The sequence below is a fragment of the Asparagus officinalis genome, chromosome 7, assembly GCF_001876935.1.
Source record: "Asparagus officinalis chromosome 7, Aspof.V1, whole genome shotgun sequence".
In the NCBI taxonomy this organism is placed as follows: domain Eukaryota; kingdom Viridiplantae; phylum Streptophyta; class Magnoliopsida; order Asparagales; family Asparagaceae; genus Asparagus; species Asparagus officinalis.
In genome coordinates, this window is record NC_033800.1 from 1,340,891 (window position 1) to 1,363,536 (window position 22,646).

A 22,646-nucleotide genomic window follows, 5' to 3' on the forward strand; every position below is an offset into this window, starting at 1 on the left:
CACACATTGAGGTGTTGAATAAGAAAGCGGTATTCAATAAATTAGATATTAACAGGAAATCTCGAGAAGTAACAGATAACTCGGTGCCTAAATAGGTTAGAAATTTTGCGCTGAAGTGATGTACCTCAATATGGTCATGGTTAGGTTTGAAAATCGTACAGTTCACTTCCAGAACCATTGATGGCAGAACATCTTTGGTTTAGCCCATGAATTAGTTTGTTCCAGTGAGCAGCTGCTTCTGGCTTTAGCTACAAATAAATTAATTAAGCTCCAATTAGGCAATATTGGACCCATAACCTAATTCCAATTCAACAGATCAGAAAGGTAAAAAAGAGAGGGAAAAGGAAAAAGAAAAACTGAGAAAGATGTAGGATCATTACATCTTTATACTAAATTACCTTGATCATTCTCATGCAATGTAACAAAGAAAATAACGAAGTGTTCCCAAGTAAAAGTAGAACCGCAGTATGCTGAATAGGGGAAATTGCTTGGAGGCACTAATAAATAAGAATCCATGTTCTTCTGGGAAAAAAATCTCTGTTGCTCCAGACAGATGAGGGTTATGCAAAACTCGACTTGTCTCCAAACACTCGTTGCCCAAGTTTTGCTCCAAACGGAATTCAGTTTACATAATAAACGTGTATTATTCAAAAAGGTTACCATTAAGAGAATATCACAATAGAAATACTAAGAAGGGATATATTTGGCAAGAACCATGCCCAGGATGGAAATCAGCAGGAGCAAAAGATTGGTGAGAAGAGTAAACTTGTTCAAACTCAAGCTCAATATCACAAAGATGCTTATTGAAGTCCCCATCAAAAAAATCAAAACAGGAAGATCGAAGTAAAGCTTCCTTCAGCTTCCCCATAGGTTGTAGAAGGAGATCTCTCAACAGCAACTGGTTCCTCTGAACTCCATGCGGAACAAGAACCACCAAAATGTTCGCTTTTATTCATCTTCTCTGAACTTGATTTTACAGGAGGAGCTGAGACATAGTAGCTCAGCTCAGCAGCATAATAACCCTCATGTTTGAGAGGGCTGACGATAATTTCAAAAGAGATTATTGCATAGGAAGGAACAATCTTCTTGGAGTTACTACTAGCACCACTGGCATTAAGAGATGAATTTTCTACAGGAGAAACAGACATGTCAATTTGAGATTGTAACCCTCGTGGAGGGATCTTGGAAGACAAAAGAACTGGCTGGAGTCTGAGGCTTATTTTTGAATGAGCCCTTTGCAATGGAAGAACCGAGAACTGGAGACTCTATTACAAAACACTGGGGGACGTTGAGTTAACAGCTTAAGTGTTCCCCATGTTAACTTGAGTATTTTTGTAGATGGTACAGTTTGCATATCATCTGAAAAAGTTCACAGATAACTGTATATAAGAATGAACATCATAAGGGTGTCAGCATTTTTTATAGGTGAGTTCGTTCTACCTTCTAGCATGTGTGGGTCTTTAGATGATCCTGCATAGTATTTTTCTTTGGAGGGGGAAGAACTTGGAAGCAGGCCCTGAAGCTTTTCTCTTTTCACCTGAAGAACAGTTGGCTACTGAAGTCGAAACCTTAGGCGGCAACATCGGTTGTTGTGCATGCTTGACAAAGGATCCATGTATCTTATGGCCATCGTCTGGATGATGAATAAACTTCCAATCAGCTTGAGAAAGATAACTTCAAATTCACATAAGTTATATTTAAAAAAAAAACTAGAAGAGTCCTCGCAGAAATTGTGGATAACAAATGTTTATCTCAGAGCTATGATCTTTGGAACCTTTTTTTTTTTTTTTCAAACATCAGAAGATTAGTTCAAACCTATGCAGTTTATCACACGAAACTATTTTCATTCACCAGCAGCTTTTCTTTTCAATGGAAGGGCATGGGATGAGTTACTTCCTGATTTACTAAAGTCTAAAAATAGCTGGACTCTACACCAGGGAAGATAAGTTTTAACAGTTCCATTCAAAAAGTTGTGGTATGCCTTGATGACAAAATATTATTCAACATCATTAGAAAAAACCAAGTAACAGAATCAAATGAACAATCATACTCTGGCAACTCTCTCATCTCTGAATCTGCTCAATAAAATCATGAACATAAGGAGGTATTCAAAGGTGAAAAATGGCCCTGAACACCATCATTGTGCTTCTGTTCACCAAAAATTAGAACTCCACACCATCTCCCATCATGTAGTCTCGCATTCCTTTCTCTCCACAACTGGTAAATAGTAGGATTGAAAGCCCACCTTCGCACTTGCTTCAAGCACTCCCCCCCTTTACATCTTTCAGTAAACCATCCAATGATCACATCCCATTCATAACTTCCAAATGGGAAATTAAGCCAGAGCGTTATATCATTCCAAACATCAGCAGATAGACTACAACAGGAAGAACAAAGGAACATCAGATTCTTCATCCTTCAAGCATAGTAGGCCAGCGTCAACAGAACATATACCCAAACGGTCGCGTTCTGTCCTGAGTCAGGAGTCCGCGCACAGATGCAAACCAATATATGAATGGTTGGGGAAACTTAATCCCCACAAATTGTCTAATGCCAACCAACTCTTGCAGAATGATCTAACATTTTTGCAATAACATGTTTCTAGTCTTTAAGATCTGCTTCCACCCCATGAATTATTTTCTTTGGCTTAGACATTCCATAGGAAGGCTTCCGAATTCAACAGGTATATATAGGGAGAGGTTCTAATAAAAACCTCCTTAGCCTAAAAACTAAAAACCAATATCATCCATTGGATCTAGATAAATCCAATGGCTGGGAGTCAGTCAAACAGTCAACAGACACATGCATTAATTACATGCATTAATTACATCAACGAACACAAATCTGGATTCACTGCAGTGAATCTGGATTCACTGCAATGAAAAACATGTTCGTTGAGGTAATGAATCTGGATTCACTGCAGTGAATCTGGATTCACTGCAATGAAGGACATGTTCGTTGAGGTAATGAATCTGGATTCACGGTAGTGAATCTGGATTCACGGTAGTGAATCTGGATTCACTGCGTTGAGGTAATTAATGCATGTGTTTAATGAGGTAATTAATGCATTTGTCTGTTGACTGTTTGACTGAATCCTAGCCATTGGATGAAGGAGGTTTTTAGTTTTTAGGCTAAGGAGGGCTAGTCCTATAGATACCTCAGCAAGCAGAAAGTAACATCTATTTTGACAAAGAACCAAAACACCAGATTAAATTTCAAATCATTTACTCGAAAAAAGACATAAAATTGCAGGTCTAGTTTAACATTATAAACATATCAAGTGAAAAAAGTTGCAGCTTCGACACCTTTGTAAGCCTCAAATAGCTCACAAGAAATTACGGCCAGTAACAATTTTACTTAAAATTTGATTCTTCGTAATGTTAAAAAAAGAACACACAACGTGGAGTTCATGGAGCAACATAACCGATTCAGAAAATTTTCACCACCACTTGAAGGTAAATGCAACAAAATTTGAAGCCGCGCGCAATCCAAAGGCAAGCGACTTTGATTTTACCTTGGGACGGCAAAATTGGGGTAGAATATTGAGAGGAGCCGTAAGCTCTGATCACGCACTGTAACCCCTGGAAAAAAAAATTTGGAGTAATCTTACCTCTTTGCCCTTGATCTTCGAGAAGAGATCGGAGGCTTCAGATCGGAAGGCGGCGAGGTCGGGTCGTTTTCGTAATTGTCGGCCTCCTCCATGACTTTTCTTCGCTTCGCTGCGTCCTTCGCCATCGGAGATCGCGAGCAAAGGGGAACTATAAAGAGAGCGCGGACTGGCGGCGGGGAAGGCGGGCGTTTCTCCCCCACGAATAATTTTCATGAACTCGGCCGGGCAAACGCGTGCACGTGCGCTTTCGGGTGCGTGTGCAGTCCAAAGTCGCAATATTTGCAAATAAACTTTCATATGGGGGCCTAGCCGAAAATTATTAACCTACCATCGAAGTTTATCCTAAAATTGGACGGAGGAAAAAGGCGCAAATTCTTCCAAGGGAGAAGAGGATGAAGCAAGAGCTTCTAGTTCTACAGTGGAGGAGCCCCTTGCTTCTTCCATCTCATCGCCCCTGCTCACTTCCCAACCCTCGATGCACCTCTCTACCCTCGACAGTTCTCGAAGCATCGGCCGGCGAGCTCACGGCGAAGGAACGGAGGCAACTGAGGAAAGAGAGGAGAGAGAGCAAAGCTGGAGATAGAAATTGGAGAGAGGAGGTAGAAGAAAGGTTAATGGTGAAGCCCAAGAAAGAGTACAAGTCGTGGACAGAGAAGCTCAACTTGGATCTCCTCGCCAAACTGGGCACGCAATGGTGGGTCATTAGGGTTTCCAGGATTAACGGCCATGAGACGGCGGAGGTGATAGCTAAAGCTCTAATTAGAAATTATCCTGACTTTGAGTTCAAGGTATTGTTTTTGGTGTCTTTTATGCGAGTTTGATTGAAATTTGATGGGTGGGAATAAAGATGGTAGCTTTCTCTCCGAGGATTATGCTAGATAATATCTGGGTTTTTATTAAATGAAATTATTCAAGGAAAAAAAAAGGGAGAAATTGGTGGTCAAATATGAGGTAGTACTCTATCTTATTAAAATTGCATTAGTCACAGAAATTAAGCACGTGGATTGAGTAGAGATTCACATTCAAACTAGCAGTTTCAGAATCTCTGCTGTTATGACCCAAACATTTATTTATCTGAAAGTAGCCGGCAATGCAAGTCATACTATCATTTTGATAGAGAAAAAATGCTAACTATACTATCATTCAAGTAATAAACAAGATCATGCATCCGTCAGAGAACAGGCATTTTCGACATGCAATTGAATGTTGGTACCTAGATGTAGTGTTTCTATGTAGTGATACTTGGGGTCTCGGTCTACATCGTGTTTAATAAACACTTGTTATCGTTGTTTGTTGGCAGGTCTATTATCCTGCTGTTAAAGAGCAGAGGAAGCTAAAGAACGGGTCTATCTCAGTAAAACTAAAGCCTCTTTTTCCAGGTTGTGTCTTCCTAAATTGTGTCATGAACAAAGAGATCCATGACTTCATAAGAGAAGTTGATCGTGTTGGAGGTTTTGTTGGATCCAAAGTTGGAAACACGTAGGTGGCATACACCTTCGACAACTTTCATTGTATAATTTTGTTTATTTATGCAAAATACATAGATTTTCTTCATAGTCCTTAACTTTTGAGTAATGCGCTGCACTACACTTTTCTACAAAAAAAAATGTGGGCTCCCGTGATGAGTCATCAATTTTGAAATAGTTGAAGAGGTTGGCCCCATATATTTCTCCGTAACGTCGAAGTAGTTTGAGTGGGAGTGATCTAGTTGTCACTACTCTGAAATTTTACTTCAAGTAGGCGGCATCTGTCCCTATTCATTCAGTTTCATTTTATGATGGTAGTTTTTATTTTGAATAATCTATACCATGTTTTACTAAGGAGTAAACATGTAATCTGCCAATTCTAGGCCCCTATATCCTCGAGAAAAAAAAAACCCTGTAATCTAATGAATACTAGTCCCATATCTCTGTTATACCAATTTTGTGGAGATAGAAGCAACTAAAAAAACAAAAAACAAAAAAAAAACACGCACCAATAAAAAAGTTAACATTAGCTGAGTTGGGTAGTATGTTAGCATTCGACGAAGGCAATAGAACCTTTAATATGTTTCCTTTCTCCCCATTACGTTCATTTCCGTAAAAGCTGACCTTCCTACCTACTGAAAGAAAAAATAGGAATTCTTTCTGTATCTGGAATAAGTGGGATAAGCATTTGGTTCTTTGTTCCATCTGTTAAGTACGTTGTGCAAATATTCAACCATGTTTGCTAAAATCATCTGTGTTGCATCATTGGGCTGTGGTAGTCTCAGCTCTTTTAAGCATAATTTCGAGATTAAAGTTCACTTTTCACCCCTCTCCTGCAGAAAAAGAAAATGCTCCACATGTGAACAATGAAATAAGATCTAGAAAAAGTTGCTGACAGTTAGTCCATTGCAATGTATCAGATTGAAGACTTAAATTGCCAATTTGGAGTATCCTGTAGCTCCTTAATCTTTTATTGGTTCTGAGAACACTCTATGTATCTTAATATTTTCTCGAGAAATATCCTGTAGCTCCTTAATCTTTTATTGGTTCTGAGAACACTCTATGTATCTTAATATTTTCTCGAGAAATACTTGACAGATATTTATGCCTTATGTGGTTCTGAGAACACTCTATGTATCTTAATATTTTCTCGAGAAATACTTGACAGATATTTATGCCTTATGCGCAATTTTTCAGAAAAAGGCAAATAAACAAGCCCAAACCAGTTCCAGTCGATGAGATGGAGGCAATATTTCAGCAAGCAAAAGAGGAACAAGAGAAATCTGACCAAGCATTTAAGGAAGAGCAACATAACAGTATCAAGTCTATCATAGAATCAGCAAGCAATCAGAAATCTGCTATAGATGCTAAGCCTAAAAGGAAGTCACGGAGAGGATCGGATCCTTCCAAAAATAGCCAAGTACTTGGAGAGAATTCTAAATCTCTCGTCCCAGGGTCAAGTGTTCGTGTTTTATCGGGTCCTTTTGCGGAGTTTAGTGGCCGCCTCAAGGAGCTAGACCCAAAAAATGGAAAAGTACGTATTTACTATTTACAGACATAAGGAAATTAAAAATATGTTGAATAGCCATCTTTTAATTATGTAGTTACACTTTATGTGAAGTTACAGGGATTAGTCTTGATTTTGCTAGAGTTATTCTATATTCAATTAACCTCGCTCTGATTAGTAGAGTCATTCTATATTCATTAATTTCCCTCTGATTAAACAAAAGGAGCCTTTAATCCCATTTCATTTTCTCAACACTGAAAAAGACAATATGTTTCCATGTGTCATATTAAATCATCTAACCTTGTCCATGTAATAGTTCACGCTGGTAGCCTGGTATAACTTTCAACCAGGCTTGAACTGAAACAAGGTGATAGTCAATACTTTTTTTTTTTTGAGAAAAAAGGAGGAGACCTCAACACCTGAGATCTCAGCCATCATACTACTCAAAAACAGGTTCCGTTACAAAATAAGGAGCACACTCCCAACCCAAGTGTACTCAATCAGTATCATAGCTGTATATACATCATGAAGTCATAACAGTAAATTTGAATCATAAAAGAGAAAATTGTTACCTAGTGATAAGGAGAACAATAATATTATTATTTTTTCTCCTTTTTTTTTGACCTACTGAGACGGTGTGTTCTTCCTTGGATTTTGGAAAACGTTAGATTCTAAACAGAATCTTGTTTGTATGCAGGCCTCTGTTGGATTCATGTTGTTTGGCAAAGAAAGCATTGTGGAGATAGAAGTCGAACAAATTGTTGCAGATACTACATGAAAGCAGTATGTTTTTTTGCCCTTCCTCTCTCTTTAATTATATTAACCGATTTAAGGATTCCTATTTTTATAAATGTATACTCCATTTAGAGAAGTAATTTCTTTGTTACAAGAAGCAGCATGCTTTTGTGTGTGTGTGCATGTGCCTGCGTGCAGTGCAAATTTACTAATTCATACCAATAACAAATCAACAAATTTAGAAGGCAGAAGGATAAGATCCTACCAAATTAAGCGGATGCAAAATTTGTTATGCACGAGTAGGAATATATACATAAATAGTGAGAATTTGATGCTTGATAAAGGTTATTGGATACTTTTGCAGTTGAGAGGATATGGATGTGGATTTTCTTCTGATAATCTAAACTGGTTTCTATACACACGCGCGCAGGCGAGATGTGGTTTTAGTTCTCAGACTGGTCATCATTTGTCGAAAATGTTGTTCAATCTATTGTTGCTCGCCTATTTAGCCTACGACTAACTAAAATCAATCTGCTGTTCTCTTTTGATATCTCAGCTCTCGGGTTCACACTTTTTTGCACTGCCGTTTCCAATTCTGCAATCTTGGCGCTGCCTACTTCCATCGGACGTGGGCAGTTGTTGCAAGAGAAAGGGTAAATATGCTCGTAAGGGCAGAACTATTAATTAAATGCGAGCGAAAACTCTACGGTTGCGTCTTATTGCTTGGTTAATGGCTTAATGCACACCAGCGTATCAAGGACTCGAAAACATATGGTGCATCAGTCTATGCTAATTCCGTTGTGGACCCCGGTCAGTGTTTATGATCCTACATCGAGGGAAAACCTGCTCACCTGCTTAGGATAGCTGATAAGTTGATTTGTAATTTTTGTTTTAGTCTGTTTTGGAGATAGAATGAATATAGCATCAGGATTCCGGGTTAATTGGATCACTATTCACTGCATTTATCTTCTAATTGGATCTTCATACGTATGTTTTAATTGCTTGGATAACTAGTCACATAATTAAATACTAATCGAATCGTTGGTCACTTCTAACGTTTTTTTTTTTGTCAATTTAAGTTGTATATTTTCGTTCATTTTAAAGTGACACAACTTACTCAATATGTCACAAGTTAACATTGTCACAAATAAAATGTCAAATGCAATATAATTATCCAATACAAGTTGTCCGATATGTACGAATTTTCATTTCTCTAAGTGATCAAGACAATAAACACAGGGATTACTCTGCTATGTAAAACTATCAAGACTTTTTATATCATGTTGCCAAAATCCATCATTTCAATTGAAGAAAAGCATTAAAAGTGATTAATGATACAAATAGTATTTAATTACATGACAAACTATCTAACCAATTAAGTCATAGATGTGATCGTCCAATTACATGATAAATATAATGACTAATGATCCAATTAACCCACTTATGCTTGAAAAGTGATTACTTGGAACTCTCTCTTGCATAAATTTCAGTTAACCATGAAACCAAATAAGATTGAGGATATGTGGGCGGTGTGGAGAATGTAAATTGTTCCATACAATATTAGATTGAAATATGGCATAGCTGTGTGTGCTTTGTTGTGGAGTATTTGGTATGAAAGAAATAGAAGAATTTTACACCAAAAATCTATGCATGCTTTAGATGTTTGGGGGGAAAAGTACTTATTTCATGGATTTTTGATTAGGCGATGTTCCTAATTGATACAGTGGATTCTGCTAAAGAAAGCGCAAAAGAAGAGCTACAAATACCATAGGAGCTACTATATATGAGAAAAAGATAGGAAGTTGATATCAAACATAAGTTTTGTGATTGATAGTGAGGTGTCTCATTCTGATTCACTCCCCGGTCCATGTGAATGCGATCCCCATTTGAATGCGTGGATGTGAATGAATCATTTCACTACCAAATACAAAAACTTATGCTTGGTATCAAGTTCTTCCATATACACACACACATAGTTAGCATTATTGCACATGCAATAAAAATTAAAACTTACATATTCTAATTTTTAAATAAAAGGGTCACTTTTCTGAAGTATAGTTGATTTTTATAATATCTTTTTATGATATCTATTAATTTGATTCAATATTTTATTTCTTATTTAGAAATTGCTATGATATATATTTCAATTAGAGCGATGATACAATTTTCTTAGATAATGTCATTAAGAAGAGTCTTTTTGTGATTTATTCTATTTAATTATTTTGAAGCAAAGTATTTAGATGTGAACATTCAATAATATTTACCTTGACACATGGTGAAATGCTAATTGTTTATTTTATTATTTATACTTTCAATAAAAATAAAAACCAACAACCATAACTAATGCATCTTTGACGCTTTATGGGAATCAAACCCAGGCTCCCCGTGTATAGTTCTCTACTTGTATATTTAAATGATTAGAATTTATCCTAATAATCAAAATCTTAATTATAGAAAAATTATTAGTGAAGAGGTATTCATAATTTTAATTAGCTTTTATTTATAATATTACAACTTATTGCAAATCTTATTTTCTTAAGGGCTTAAAAAACACGTGTAACCATACCCAAGAGTGAACGGGACACGAGGGAATCAGTGTAAATAACACTCTATGAAGCGTTTAAAAGTGAAAAGGATATGCTTTAGCCTTTACCGTACCTCTTGACCCGTGTGTCCCGAAGAGGATCCTCCCAATTCCTTTTTTTAAAAACCATACACTACCACATGATTGATCTATTGCATCGGTTAAGACGTAACGGTTTTAACTGTTGTGTTAGATATTTATCGTAACGATTTGCAGTGTCTAATACAACATTTAATGAAAAACGTTGCCATAGACCAAATAATTGTTCTTGGGTTTAATAATTGTTCGTGGGTTTGGGAGTTAAGTTTGTAAAGCCCATCGTCCCGGCCGCTTAAACGGAATATCTCTCTCTCTCTCTCTCTCAAATGAAATCCCTAAAATCACCGTCAAAATTTCCCGCTCCCTAAAATCGTCGTGGCCAAGATCATCCGGTTTGGGAGCTTTCTAGGGTTTACTCTTTCATTGCCAATATCTTCGCCGTCTGATTTCGTCGTCGAGCTCGTAGCTAATCTCGTCATCGAGCTGCTGGTCTCGTCTCCGATCGCAACTCTGATTTCCTCGTCGAGCTCGTAGTTAATCTCGTCGTCGAGCTGTTGGTCTCGTCTCCGATCTCAACTCCGATTTCGTCGTCGAGCTAGAAGCTATGTTTTACCGTACCTCTTGAGTCTTGACCCGTGTGTCCCGAAGAGGATCCTCCCAATTCCTTTTTTTTTAAAACCATAAATGGAATTTATCGCTTTACCTCTCAAATTTCAATTGAGGTGGACGATGGTGATCCAAACTTTTACTCATAGTTGATTTTTAATAATATAGGATAGATATGTTTTGTTTTGGCTGGTGCTATGTTTTGTTGCTTTTTTGTAAGCGTGTTGGTAGATTTTTTAAGGTTGGATCTTTTCGATGTTATGAACTATGGAGCTTTCCTTTTTGTGTTGGGGGGTTAGTTCTCTTTTGGTAAACAATAATGGCAATGGCAATGTGGGCATAGGACTGCAGCCTGCAGGCCTAATTGAACCCGTCTGGTCCCGTCATCCTTATTCTTCGAAGAAGAAAAAAGTTTTTGGAAGTGTGACTCAAATGAAGGTAGAACATTACAAAAATAAGAAAATGATAAATAATAGATCCAAAACATGAAATACTCCTACTAATACTTAATATTAAAATACTAAAAAATAATTGTAATGGTCCAAATCGATCAGTTGAAGAAGAGCTATAAAAATAAATGAGAAAGCCTTGTTGCATTTCGTAATTGACATTTGGAATGATACTTATATTTAGATAAGCGAAATTCTTTGAAAATTCAAATGTGTTGGTGTCAGCTATCAAACAGGGAATAATTTACAGATTTTTAGAGTGATTAAGATCCTCTAACTCCTTATGATGTATGACTCTGGGTTTTTTTTTTTTTTTTTTTTTTTTTCATGAGAAAGCCTTGTTGCATTTCGTAATTGACATTTGGAATGATACTTATATTTAGATAAGCGAAATTCTTTGAAAATTCAAATGTGTTGGTGTCAGCTATCAAACAGGGAATAATTTACAGATTTTTAGAGTGATTAAGATCCTCTAACTCCTTATGATGTATGACTCTGGGTTTTTTTTTTTTTTTTTTTGTTCTTCCCTGCACAAGAAAGAACTCGTAAAAGGCAGGAGTTGGGCTCTCATGTTGTTCCTCCGACGATCAAGTCAGTAGATGATCTTGAGTGGGGAAATATAGAGTTAGGCATTAGTTGTGTCAAAAAAGACCAGAGAGAGTTACCCCATGCAGTTCATCTCCTTTTTATAGTGGATCTCAGGGGCAAGAAGGTAACTTGGGCCGAGTCCAGTTAGGCAGCTGAATCGACAGACATGTGCTATGTGTCGGTTGTTGAGGGATATGAGTCATCTGGTCATTTATTATGGGAAAGGTGCTCGGTGTTGACTGGGTCCGATGAGTCATAAAGGCTATGGGAGCTAGAGAAATGATGACTTTGTCAGAGCATTTAATGCAAGGACAGGCGGCTAGCTGTCGACGCGGGGTTCGAGAAAACTACCAACTCTTTTAGTCATCCAACTGATGGTCGACTATACCTGTTGACGACTGATACAACAGGCCAAGTGGGGGTTATTCGCAGGAGCGGCTGGCCAGGTTGGATGATAAGTCCGCCTTTTGATTCAGATACACAAGATGTCAGTTGAACAATGAGCCGAGTCGGTGGCTTATGGAGTCGACCGAAGGGTTGGTCGAATAGCACCCCTTTTATCTCGGTTACGCGAGATGTCGGATGAAAAGTGGGCGGAGTCGAGTGGCTTGTGGAGTCAATCGAAGGGTTGGCCGAGTGGTATCGCCTTTTGTCTCGATTACGCGAGATGTCGGCTGGATAGTGTGCCGAGTAGGGTGGAGATTATCTTCGTCTTGAATTAGATGTATTAGGTATAGTGTAAGACACGTGACTGTTACTTTGTGGAGATTAATATTTGGTATGAATGAAATTAATATTTCTAAAAATGATTTGTTAGATTTAAATATAGAAATTATTAAAATATATATATATTTCCTTTTGGTTTCTAAAAGAATACGACAGAGATGCATACACGAGAACACACGCAGATGCATACATTTCTATTTTCATTATCGACTTTAGGGTCTTTAGCACGTGCGATTATGCACGTGCAAGTTGTTGCATGTGCAAGTTGGCTACTGCGCGTAATAACAAACTGATGGTTTTTAGTCATTCAAGCTAAATATATAGCTCCCTAATTGCTTATTGGCCTTTTATTCGAAGGTGCTCCGTACTTTTGGGCTCACCACAGTCTAATAATGCTTCGGGGAATAAGCACGCTTAGTGGGCCAGTTCGCTTATTACGAATAAATAAAAGGTGGTTGGGCTCGTAACAACCTCAACCAGATCTAGAAGATTATAGAAGCTTCTTCCCTAACCGCCTAACCGTCTGATTCCAGAACCATCCCCTAACCGACCTCCTCTTCTATAAATAGCCCCCACTGTACTCACTCTCAGATCGCGCGCCCAAAAAAGAAAAAAAAAAAATCCTCCAAATTCTCAAATCTCTGAAGTTCTCTCATTTCTGCGACGCGATCAATCAAGATGTCGATGATCCCAAGGTTCGCCCGTCTAGGATTGGGATTCCCCAACCGAAGCAGTAACGGCTCCGTCATCGATCCCTTCCTCGACTTCCCCCCTTCACTCAGCGGCAGCGGCCACAACACCGTCTACATCCCTCCCCCTCCAACCAACGAGTCTCGGCGTTCGCCGGCCCCCACGTCGACTGGAAGGAGACTGCAGAGGCGCATGTGTTCAAGGCCGATCTCCCCGGAGTGAAGAAGGAGGAGCTGAACGACGAGTCGAGGACGGCACGGTGCTCAAGTAGCAGGGGAGAGGAAGAGGGAGGAGGAGGAGAAGACTGACATGTGGCATCGTCTGGAGAGAGCAGCGGGAGGTTCAACGAGGCAGGTTCAGGCTGCCCGGAGAAACGCGAAGGTGGATCAGGTTGAAGGCTGCGATGGAGACGAGCTTCTGACGCGACCGTGGCCTAAGGTTGTGGAGAAGAAGAAGGATGTGAAGTCCATCGAGCATCTCTGGTTGATCTCCGGTGAGGGAGGGTAGGATGGGATCTGGCTGGCTGGGGGTGTGATATGCGTTGAGTAAACTTTTTCTGTTTCTTCGTAGTAGTTGTTGGGGGGGGGGGGGGGGGGGGGGGGGGCGCTGCGTCCGTTACTGTGGTGGTCTGTAGATAGAGTCATCCTGATTCTTCTGCTGAGTTGGTCATTTGTTATTGCCCTGTTCGAGTCTGTTCGCTGTCTTTTGAATCGTCGGGTCCTCTGTTTTCGTCGAGTTGGTCATTTGCTTTGCTTCTGCGGTGACTCATTGATCAATGGATGTAATAAAATGCGAGGCCTAGAAATCAATTTCCTGTCTTTTGCTATTGAAATTTGGATCTAAACCGGGAGAACAAGTTTAGAAGTTCCCGTAATTATTTAGCTGCACGCAAGTATGAAATTGTTTAACTGACGGTGAAATGTGTTGAGGTGCCGTTATCTGAGATTTAACTGAGGTTAACTGACAGCTGATAGCGCCTGCTTCCGTCAGTGTTTTGGTAATCGTTGCAAAAATGCTTGTAAGCAGAGAATCAATTAACTAAGTAATTAAATGTGGAGGTAACGCTGATTAACCCTCTGTTTACTTTAATCATACTCCCTTTAAAAGTGGGGGTTGTTAAAAAACTTTTCATGGACTATATTGTCTCTATTCTTTTTTTATATTATATTCTAATCATAAATTAACTGAATTAATTATCATTATAAATTAATCATATTACATGCCACTTCAATTTTGTCTATCTTGGCCCTAAAACTTCCAATGTTATTGTAAAACTCTCATATTAATTATTAATAATGCACAATACTATATTAATAGACAACTGCAAGTTAATAAATTATTTTGGAAGGAGTAGAAAATATAGAATTGTCATAAAACTATACCATGGCACTCACATAGGAAAATTATAAACTTGCGTATATAAGTACAAACATGTAATTTTAGAAAACATTAGGATATTTAAGTGCATTAAGATATAAGTGGAGGTATATAAGTATAACTTTTGTAACCTATAAGGTATTTAAGTTTCATTAAGCCTATAAAGACTTGAAGCATTTGTTAACCACAAGCAATAGTATGTAGTTCCTTTGATAAATAATGTTCATCGCATAATATGATGACAGAGGCTTAGCTTATATTTATATAGTACAGAAGATGTGGAAAAATTTTAGCATCATATTTTGAATAAGTCTCGAGATTTTGAATTATAAATGAAATTATATACTTCACTTAGAATTATACTCCCTTTACAAGAGAAAGTTGTAGAAAAAACTTTCTATGGACTATATTACCCCTATTTTTTTAAATATTATATTTTAATCCTAACTAAACTAAATTAATTATTATTGTTAATTAATCATATTATACATCACTTCAAGTTTGTCTAACTTGGTCCCTAAAACTTCTAATGTTATTGTAAAACTCTCATATTAATTATTAGTAATGTGTACTCTTTCTATTAATTATTTTTCTACTCTTTCTGTTAATATTAATACACAATTAATAATGTATTGACATGCAATTATTGTAAAACTTCCAATGACTCGATTTTATTAACATTGTAATATTCATCGTATTAACATTACACTCTCATTGTATTGACATGTAATATTCTAATGACTTCCATTGCATGTCAACACAATTAATAATGTATTGCATGTCAATACAAAGGACTATAATAGTCCATTGCAATTAATAATGTATTAACATTACACTCTCATATTAATATTATTTATTAATACACAATTGCATGTCAATACATTATCAAAGGGATCATATTAATTATTTTTTAAAATGACTCGATTTGTTATACCAGCCAATATTTTTGATAATTATCGATATATGAGAGAAAAAATTCCCAAGTAAAAGAAAACAATATAAAACCATAAATATTATCAAGATAAAGTATTTAACCTTTTGTATCAGTCGATATAGCGATATATTAGCCAATATTTCATATATTGCCTATAAGAGCAATATTTAAAGGTAATTTAGATATCATTCCTTGATTTTAAATCTCCAATAATTCTACATTAGTTCCTTAAAAATTTGGTGATTATAATTTAGGGACTAATATTGAATTATAAAACATTTGAGGGATAAATATGTAAATAGGCTAAATTTAAAAGAATAGTTAATTTTTTGAAAACTCTCTCAATATAGGAAATGTCTCAAAAACCACTCAACTAATTTAATTTGACAGAGTTTCCTAACTATAGAAGTGTTGTAGATAACCTCTCTCAACTTTGGTGCGATTCTAAAATATACCCTTCGACTTAGCGTGTCTTATGAAAACTCTTCTGGTCTTTTACACATCTCTTAATAACCCCCCTTAATGTAAAACACTTTAATATGTTATTTTGTCAAAATGCCCTATTGAAGAAAGCCATTTAGTTAAAAAGAAACTCTCAACCGATAATAAAAGGATTATGACCAATTTATAGTTCTTTTTACGTACCTCTAAATCTTCATTTTTTTATCTAGCAAAAACCAAGCTAATTCTTTTATGGTTGAGGGATATTTTGATCTTTCCAAGTCAAGTACATATCACATAATGAATTTGACTCAACGATATTAGTTTTGAGGGGTTAATTGAGAAAAGTTCATAGGGTTAAATCAAAAATTTGAAGTTAAGATAGATTAGCTATAACACCCAAATTTGACGAACAAAGATTTACTCATTTCAAATAGTTGATGAGGGGCCCCATAGTTGAGGAAAAGTTTTCTAAAATTAACCCTTAAACAAAGCACAATTTAAGATATATGCGATATTAATCTTATAAGAGTGGATTTTATAGCGAGTCTATCAGTATCTCTGAAAATCTTTTGCTACAAAATTCGCAGTGAGAAATTTAATCTTTATTTGGGATGGCTATGTGATCCTTATAGTTCTCCTTATCTCTTTTATGATTTGTAATGTATTATTTATAAAATAAATTAAGTTGTTCATTTTATATGTCTCACATTTATGAAGCATATAGTTTGGACATGAGTGTTATTAGATTCTATTAACTCTTTAACCTAAATTTTTGGATATTATTCAATATTGGATAGATCTAAATTATTTTGTTAAAATACAATCCATATGTGTGTAAAATATGTTTAAATCATTCTCAGATTATATTTTATAGTTTTCTGAATTTAGAGAGTAATAGTTTTGACAAATTAATTAATTCGTTGAGAAGATGTAGGAAGATTATAATATTAGATTTTGGAATTGATCACATAATTTACATTTTCTTTCTTGATTAAATTTTCACATTCTAACTTTGAAAATTCTAGAGAAAATTTTTTGAATGTCTATAATACTCGGTCCCTAGATAATAGAAAGTGGAACTAGACAGTAGGTGCGAGTAATTTCTTTATAATTAAATAAAATCCTCTATGACCAGATAAAATTTACTATTTTATGTTGATGAATTCAAGATTTATTTTAATATTAATAATAATAGTCTTTTAGATATTGGTTCTTACATCATTAATATTTTAAAAGTAGTGTTGGACGAAGAGTCACGCCTTCACGCTGCGGAAGCGATATCAACCGAGAGAAAGACCTGACTTTTATTATCACAAAAGCTCAAGTCAACCTCTATATTTTCGTTTCACTAAGAAAACAAGAGCAGAAAGTGAAATATCTCAACAAAGTAAAATATACACTCTTCGTCTCATCAGTTCTAGGACTGACATGTCGAGGGAACCTACAAGCAATAGTCAACACCCAGAAAACAGTAAAGACATGAGATTTACGTGATTCGACAAACTTGCCTACGTCCACAGGAAAAGGGGAAGGGGAGATTCCACTAAAAGGAGAACACCGATGACTTGTACAATCCACATGCTCGTCTCAAAAGAAGAAGATTTAATTTTTATCCAAAAAAAATTGACCTCTCTCTTGTAAAATCTCTCCATGCTTTCTTTTTTTCTCTCCTCAAGATATCACCTTTTTAGATCTGAAAAACTCTATCTTTTGTAGTCGTCAAAACCCTCTATTTCCTCCTTTGCAGCCGAAAAACCCTCTGGCGTTTCTCGCACAAACCTTAGGAACATCTCTTCCTATTTATAGGAGAAAAAACCAGGCCAAAAAACCAAAACTGGGCCTCACAAAAGCCCCCTGCCAAGACTCTGGACACAGGACGTGTCTCGCTCGTGGGTGTGGCCCCCGCGAGACACAAAACGTGTCTCAGGTACACACGTTCACAATTCTCCACATCGTATCATTTGATAAACCTTAAATTTTAGATGAACACCAGAAGAACACCGCGAATCACCAGAGAGATCTGAGATGCCAAATTAGGTTAAACCAGCTGCGCCACTATACTGAGGCTGCTTACGTACCCTCCATTGGGATCAAGCTAACCGTAGTTCACTAAAGCCCACTGCCAAGACTCCGCGAGACACAGGACGTGTCTCGCTCGTGGGTGTGGCCCCCGCGAGACACAAAACGTGTCTCAGGTACACACGTTCACAATTCTCCACATCGTATCATTTGATAAACCTTAAATTTTAGATGAACACCAGAAGAACACCGCGAATCACCAGAGAGATCTGAGATGCCAAATTAGGTTAAACCAGCTGCGCCACTATACTGAGGCTGCTTACGTACCCTCCATTGGGATCAAGCTAACCGTAGTTCACTAAAGCCCACTGCCAAGACTCCGCGAGACACAGGACGTGTCTCGCTCGTGGGTGTGGCCCCTGCGAGACACAGAACGTGTCTCGGGCACACACTGTTTTCAGCAAAAGTTAAATTTGTTGTCGAATTCATTATATCTTCGGTTGATTACAATAAATTCAAAGAAAACAGCCTTTTTATAAGACTCTTTTACACAACAAAAAGAAAACTATAACTCTTGAGAAAATAAACGCAGGATCGTTGTTTGGATCACTGCTTTCGTGGGTTCTTTACCTGTGCCGGGAGCGCGTTAGCTCGTGGACCACCGAATCACAAATCGTGAAGAGGGGTTTACTGATTCTTCCTTCGTTATCGAAGTTAGAAATTGAAACGATATCTTATCGAAGTAAGATAGTCGTTCTTCTTGAAATCAAGTCAAAGCCTGAATGTCAAGGGATGGCTCCAAGAACTTAGATCTCTGCTCTCTCTGCTCTGGAATGCTCTAACAAATGCTCGATCCTCGTCAGAAATGACCCTCGGGGGTTATTTATAGCCTCAGGGGTCTGTAACTGCAAAAACTCAACAACTGCAGAAATTAGTACGGCGAGACAGTGTTTACTGTCTCGCTGGGCGAGACAGTGTTTGCTGTCTCGGCCCGATTACAACAAATTCGAAAGAATAATCTTTTTATAAGACTTTTTCTACACAACAAAACAAAAATTACAACTCTTGAGAAACAAACACGAAAATCGTCTATCAATTCTCGTTTTCGTGGGACTTTGCCTGTGCCGGGAACGCTTTGGTTCGTGGACCGCCGATTCACAGATCGTGAAGAGGGGGCTTATGATTCTAACTTCGTTATCGAAGTAGAAATTGAAACGATATCTTATCGAAGTAAGATAGTCGTTCTTCTTAAAATCAAGTCGAAGCTTAATTTCAAGGCGTTGCAAGAAAAGAACTCAAATCTCTGCTCTCTCTGCTCTGGAATGCTCTAACAAATGCTCGATCCTCGTCAGAAGTGACCCTAGGGGGGTATTTATAGCCTCAAGGGTCAGTAACTGCAAAAACTTAACAATCGAAGAAGTCAGTACGGCGAGACAGTGTTTACTGTCTCGCTGGGCGAGACAGCGTTTGCTGTCTCGACCCGCGAGACAGTAAATTTGCTGTCTCGCTCAGCGAGACAGTAAATGCTGTCTCGGAAAATGGCAGTTTCTCGCTGTAACTGTTCTCTCACGTTTCAAACTCCGTTATTTTGGCAGTTATCCACGTGATTTTCGCCCATGATGTTTCCCACGTCCCTTGGCAGTTAATGGACACGTGTAGGGCAGTTACAAATGTAGTTTTGACTATTTCAACACTGTCTCGCTGGCGAGACAGCAAAGACTGTCTCGCTGGCGAGACAGTTCATACTTGTTTTGATTTTTCCAAAACAGTATGAAATCCTTTCTTGTGAATTTTTGAGTGATCTTCTCTATGCTTGGGATATCTATTAGCATTTTTTGACGCCTACAGATACCCCCTCCAAAGTATTCCAGACTCATTCTTTTATAGAGGAGCATGGGATACTTTGGATAAGATAGATTTTACTTACGATCCCTTCAATGCTTGGCTGAATAGATCGTATGAAAGGACTTGTAAATGGCTTCAATGTTTAACCTCTTCTGCTGTTAGTCTATCCAGTTCTTCGTAGAATAGCTAACGTTCTCCCGGCGTCGCGTTTATCGCTTGACCGTTGTCGAGATCTTGAATTGAAGTTGATACTTGCTCTTGTGAATTCAGCGTTTACCATTGAATTGGTATATCCATTGAGAATTCCTCAGGTTATCCTTAAGAATATTCAGATTAATATTCTCCAGAAACTTCCTGTTGAGGGTGGGAATACAGTTTAGACTCGTGTACCCATTGGAGTATTCCACTGTTCCATAGTGCAAAACAGAAAAGTTTACTGTCTCGCTCGGCGAGACAGAGTTTTCTGTCTCGCTCAGCGAGGCAGAGGCTATAAAAGTCGGGACTTAGGGTTTTAGGGTTTTTTCACGTCGACTTTTTTGCGATTTTCAGGCGATTCTTGGGCGATTTTCGAGCGATTTTCGACCAGTTCTTCACCTCTTCTTCTTCTCTTCGTTTCTGACTTTGGTGGTGCTTCGATTTGAAGAGATTTCATTTGGATTTGAAAGGTCTGTTTCCCCTCTTTTCTTCAAAATCTTGACTTTTGGCAACCTGTGACTGTGCATGCAGCATTTCAGTTGTATTTGTCCTATTTTTTTGTCGATTTCATGTTCAAAATCTTAACCTTCCTCTTGGATTTCAATGTAGATCACATACTCATCATGTCGCCACGTAGAGCTCGAGGGAAGGGAATCCGACCGACTGTTCAGAGCCCTGAGGAGGCTGCCCCTGCTGCGATCTCACGTGGAGGTATATTTCTTTCACCTTTTCACGAATTTAAATATTGTATTTCGTCCATTCCATATATATATGCACCTGTATTTGCTTGCAGATCCTCGTTTGTATCCTTTGAGGTACCTTCGAGAAGAGCCGGTATCCTCCTTTGAGGGGATCGACGCTTAAAAGTGTTTGTTTTGCTTTGACAAAACACACTTCATAATACACAGGGGCGATTTTACATCATCCCATATGTATTGAAAGGTTTTGGTATGCCGTTATAATGCCCGCATACCTCCTTTATACATATGGTGGATAGAAAATCGTCACACCTGTTATGAGATAACGACTATATCTTATAGAATGAGATATACCGTTTTTCTCTAAAATTTTAGGATGACACTTACACCATTTATGTGTATGCCTCTTTTATCAGTCCGATTTCCTTCTACCACATTTACTGCTGATGTGATTACTGGCCGGAGTAGCGTGACCCACTCTTATTACGAGGGGATCCCGTTAATTGAATTCTCTCCCCAGTTTAAATCTGATTATAACGGAAGTGATAGTGAATTAATCCAGCGAGGTAGTTGTCGTGTTCTACGACGATTAATCACAGATGCGCCCTTGATCTCGGAGCAAGACTCGAATCAATGCATAAGGAAGCCAGATTTCTTATTTGGTGACTCGGTAAAAGATCCGAAGATTGCTTTCTGCCAGCCTGCGCAATGGTTGCACCAGAGTGGATCATCATTCTTATATCTGCCTTTTATCCCTCGGGATCATTCACTGTTAATGTTCAGGAACCTATCAGTTGGACGAGAGATGTTCTGGAAATTAACCGAAAACCACGAGCACATTCATTGTGGTTTCATTGGAAAGGAAGCAACTCCAGGTTCCAGTGAAAGAGCTCATGTGAGAGGACTTCATCCGGGTGTCTTAGGACAAGACAATATTCCTCAGAACGAAAAGATAGTGCAAGCCAACACTGTGAAGAACCGGTTAGCGGCAGCAGGAAAAAGATTGCCCAGAGAGACTTTCAGGTGTTATGGATGGGTCCATTATTCTGGGAACAAGTGGTGGTGGACCAGGATGACCCAATATGTGTTGAAACGTTTTGGGCGAGAATTAGCAGGATTAGGGTTGGATGTCCCGATTCGTGCCACCATGCATGGCTTGCAGAGCAGTGTAAGTCATTTCCTTTGTTTGTTCGAGATCTACAACCCGGACACCAATACATTCTTTACCAAGAACGGGGAACTTGGACTACCACTGCATGAAATGATGCAAGTGTCTGCTTTGCCTATGGGCGATGTCCCATATCAAGAGTTCTTTCCGACCACCAATCAGCTGATTAAGATGAAAGATAGCTCGACTGCGACCTATGACACTCTATGGGAATTGACCTGTCATTATCATATAGCCATGGCCGAGATGGAGCCCAAAGCCAGAAAGAAGTCTCCTCAAGTCAGTTTAAAACAATTCGCTGATTATCTCTTCAAGAATCTGGATGTCCGTTCGGCAGATGTGTGCGGATTGTCTCCCTTGAGTACGGATGAAATTAACCGTTTGTTAGAGAAAACCAACGCGCATTCTTATACTTCGCGCTCAGAAGATGGATTTTTGCACGGCACTAAGTTCCGCTCTTATCTGTGGCAAGCTGGTGTTCCGATTAGCCCTACTGCTCTGCTGGCGGGTTTTCTAGCCTTATGGTTAAAGAGATGTGTAGTTCCCCATCAATCCGCAGATGCGATGCCAATGGAAGTGTTGTATCCGGCCGTCCAGCTGGCTACAGGTCGCAAATTATCTTTGCTTCCCGCTATGGTGGCCGATATTCATAGTGGATTGCGGCAACTAATCTCCGCATTTACCCAGGAGAAAAAGAAACCTTCCGCCAGCCTGTCCGTTCCGAAGCTGGAGCTGCCCTATACTTACTTAATGGCCTGGTTGGTACTTCATCGACCAGATTTAATGGAGGCTCCTGATACGGTAGATCTCAGTGTCCCTCTGTTGCAAAATCTCGAGAATTGCAAATGGAGCAAACATCGAGAGCCGGACATAACGAGGCAGTTTAAAATTCACAAATGTTGGGAATTTTTTCCTTGCTTCCCTCAGTTCTCCGGTACTTACAACACTACCTTAGTGGATGCTGAA

At 38.3% G+C, this 22,646-nt stretch overlaps 1 protein-coding gene and 1 long non-coding RNA gene across 6 annotated transcripts; one reads left to right on the top strand and one right to left on the bottom strand.

The window, feature by feature from the left end:
- LOC109848881 lies at nt 106-3,688 on the bottom strand. Of its 3 annotated transcripts, none has more exons than XR_002248930.1 (4): nt 3,611-3,688; nt 1,441-1,633; nt 399-1,359; nt 106-248 (listed from the first exon to the last, which is right to left on the bottom strand). It is a non-coding gene; the product is annotated as an uncharacterized LOC109848881 (long non-coding RNA). The 3 variants fall into 3 exon arrangements; XR_002248929.1 differs by lacking the exon at nt 3,611-3,688 and adding an exon at nt 2,051-2,740; XR_002248928.1 differs by lacking the exon at nt 3,611-3,688 and having other exon boundaries at nt 1,441-2,740.
- LOC109848879 (transcription termination/antitermination protein NusG) lies at nt 3,969-8,366 on the top strand. 3 transcript variants are annotated; one of them, XM_020418597.1, is made up of 5 exons: nt 3,969-4,398; nt 4,911-5,089; nt 6,274-6,610; nt 7,281-7,366; nt 7,875-8,366. In XM_020418597.1, exons 1-4 carry the CDS (start codon nt 4,003-4,005, stop codon nt 7,359-7,361), a joined length of 993 nt encoding a protein of 330 aa, XP_020274186.1. In that variant the 5' UTR covers nt 3,969-4,002; the 3' UTR covers nt 7,362-7,366; nt 7,875-8,366. The 3 variants fall into 3 exon arrangements, with proteins under 3 accessions (XP_020274186.1, XP_020274188.1, XP_020274187.1); XM_020418599.1 differs by having other exon boundaries at nt 3,969-4,350; XM_020418598.1 differs by lacking the exon at nt 7,875-8,366 and adding an exon at nt 7,683-7,868.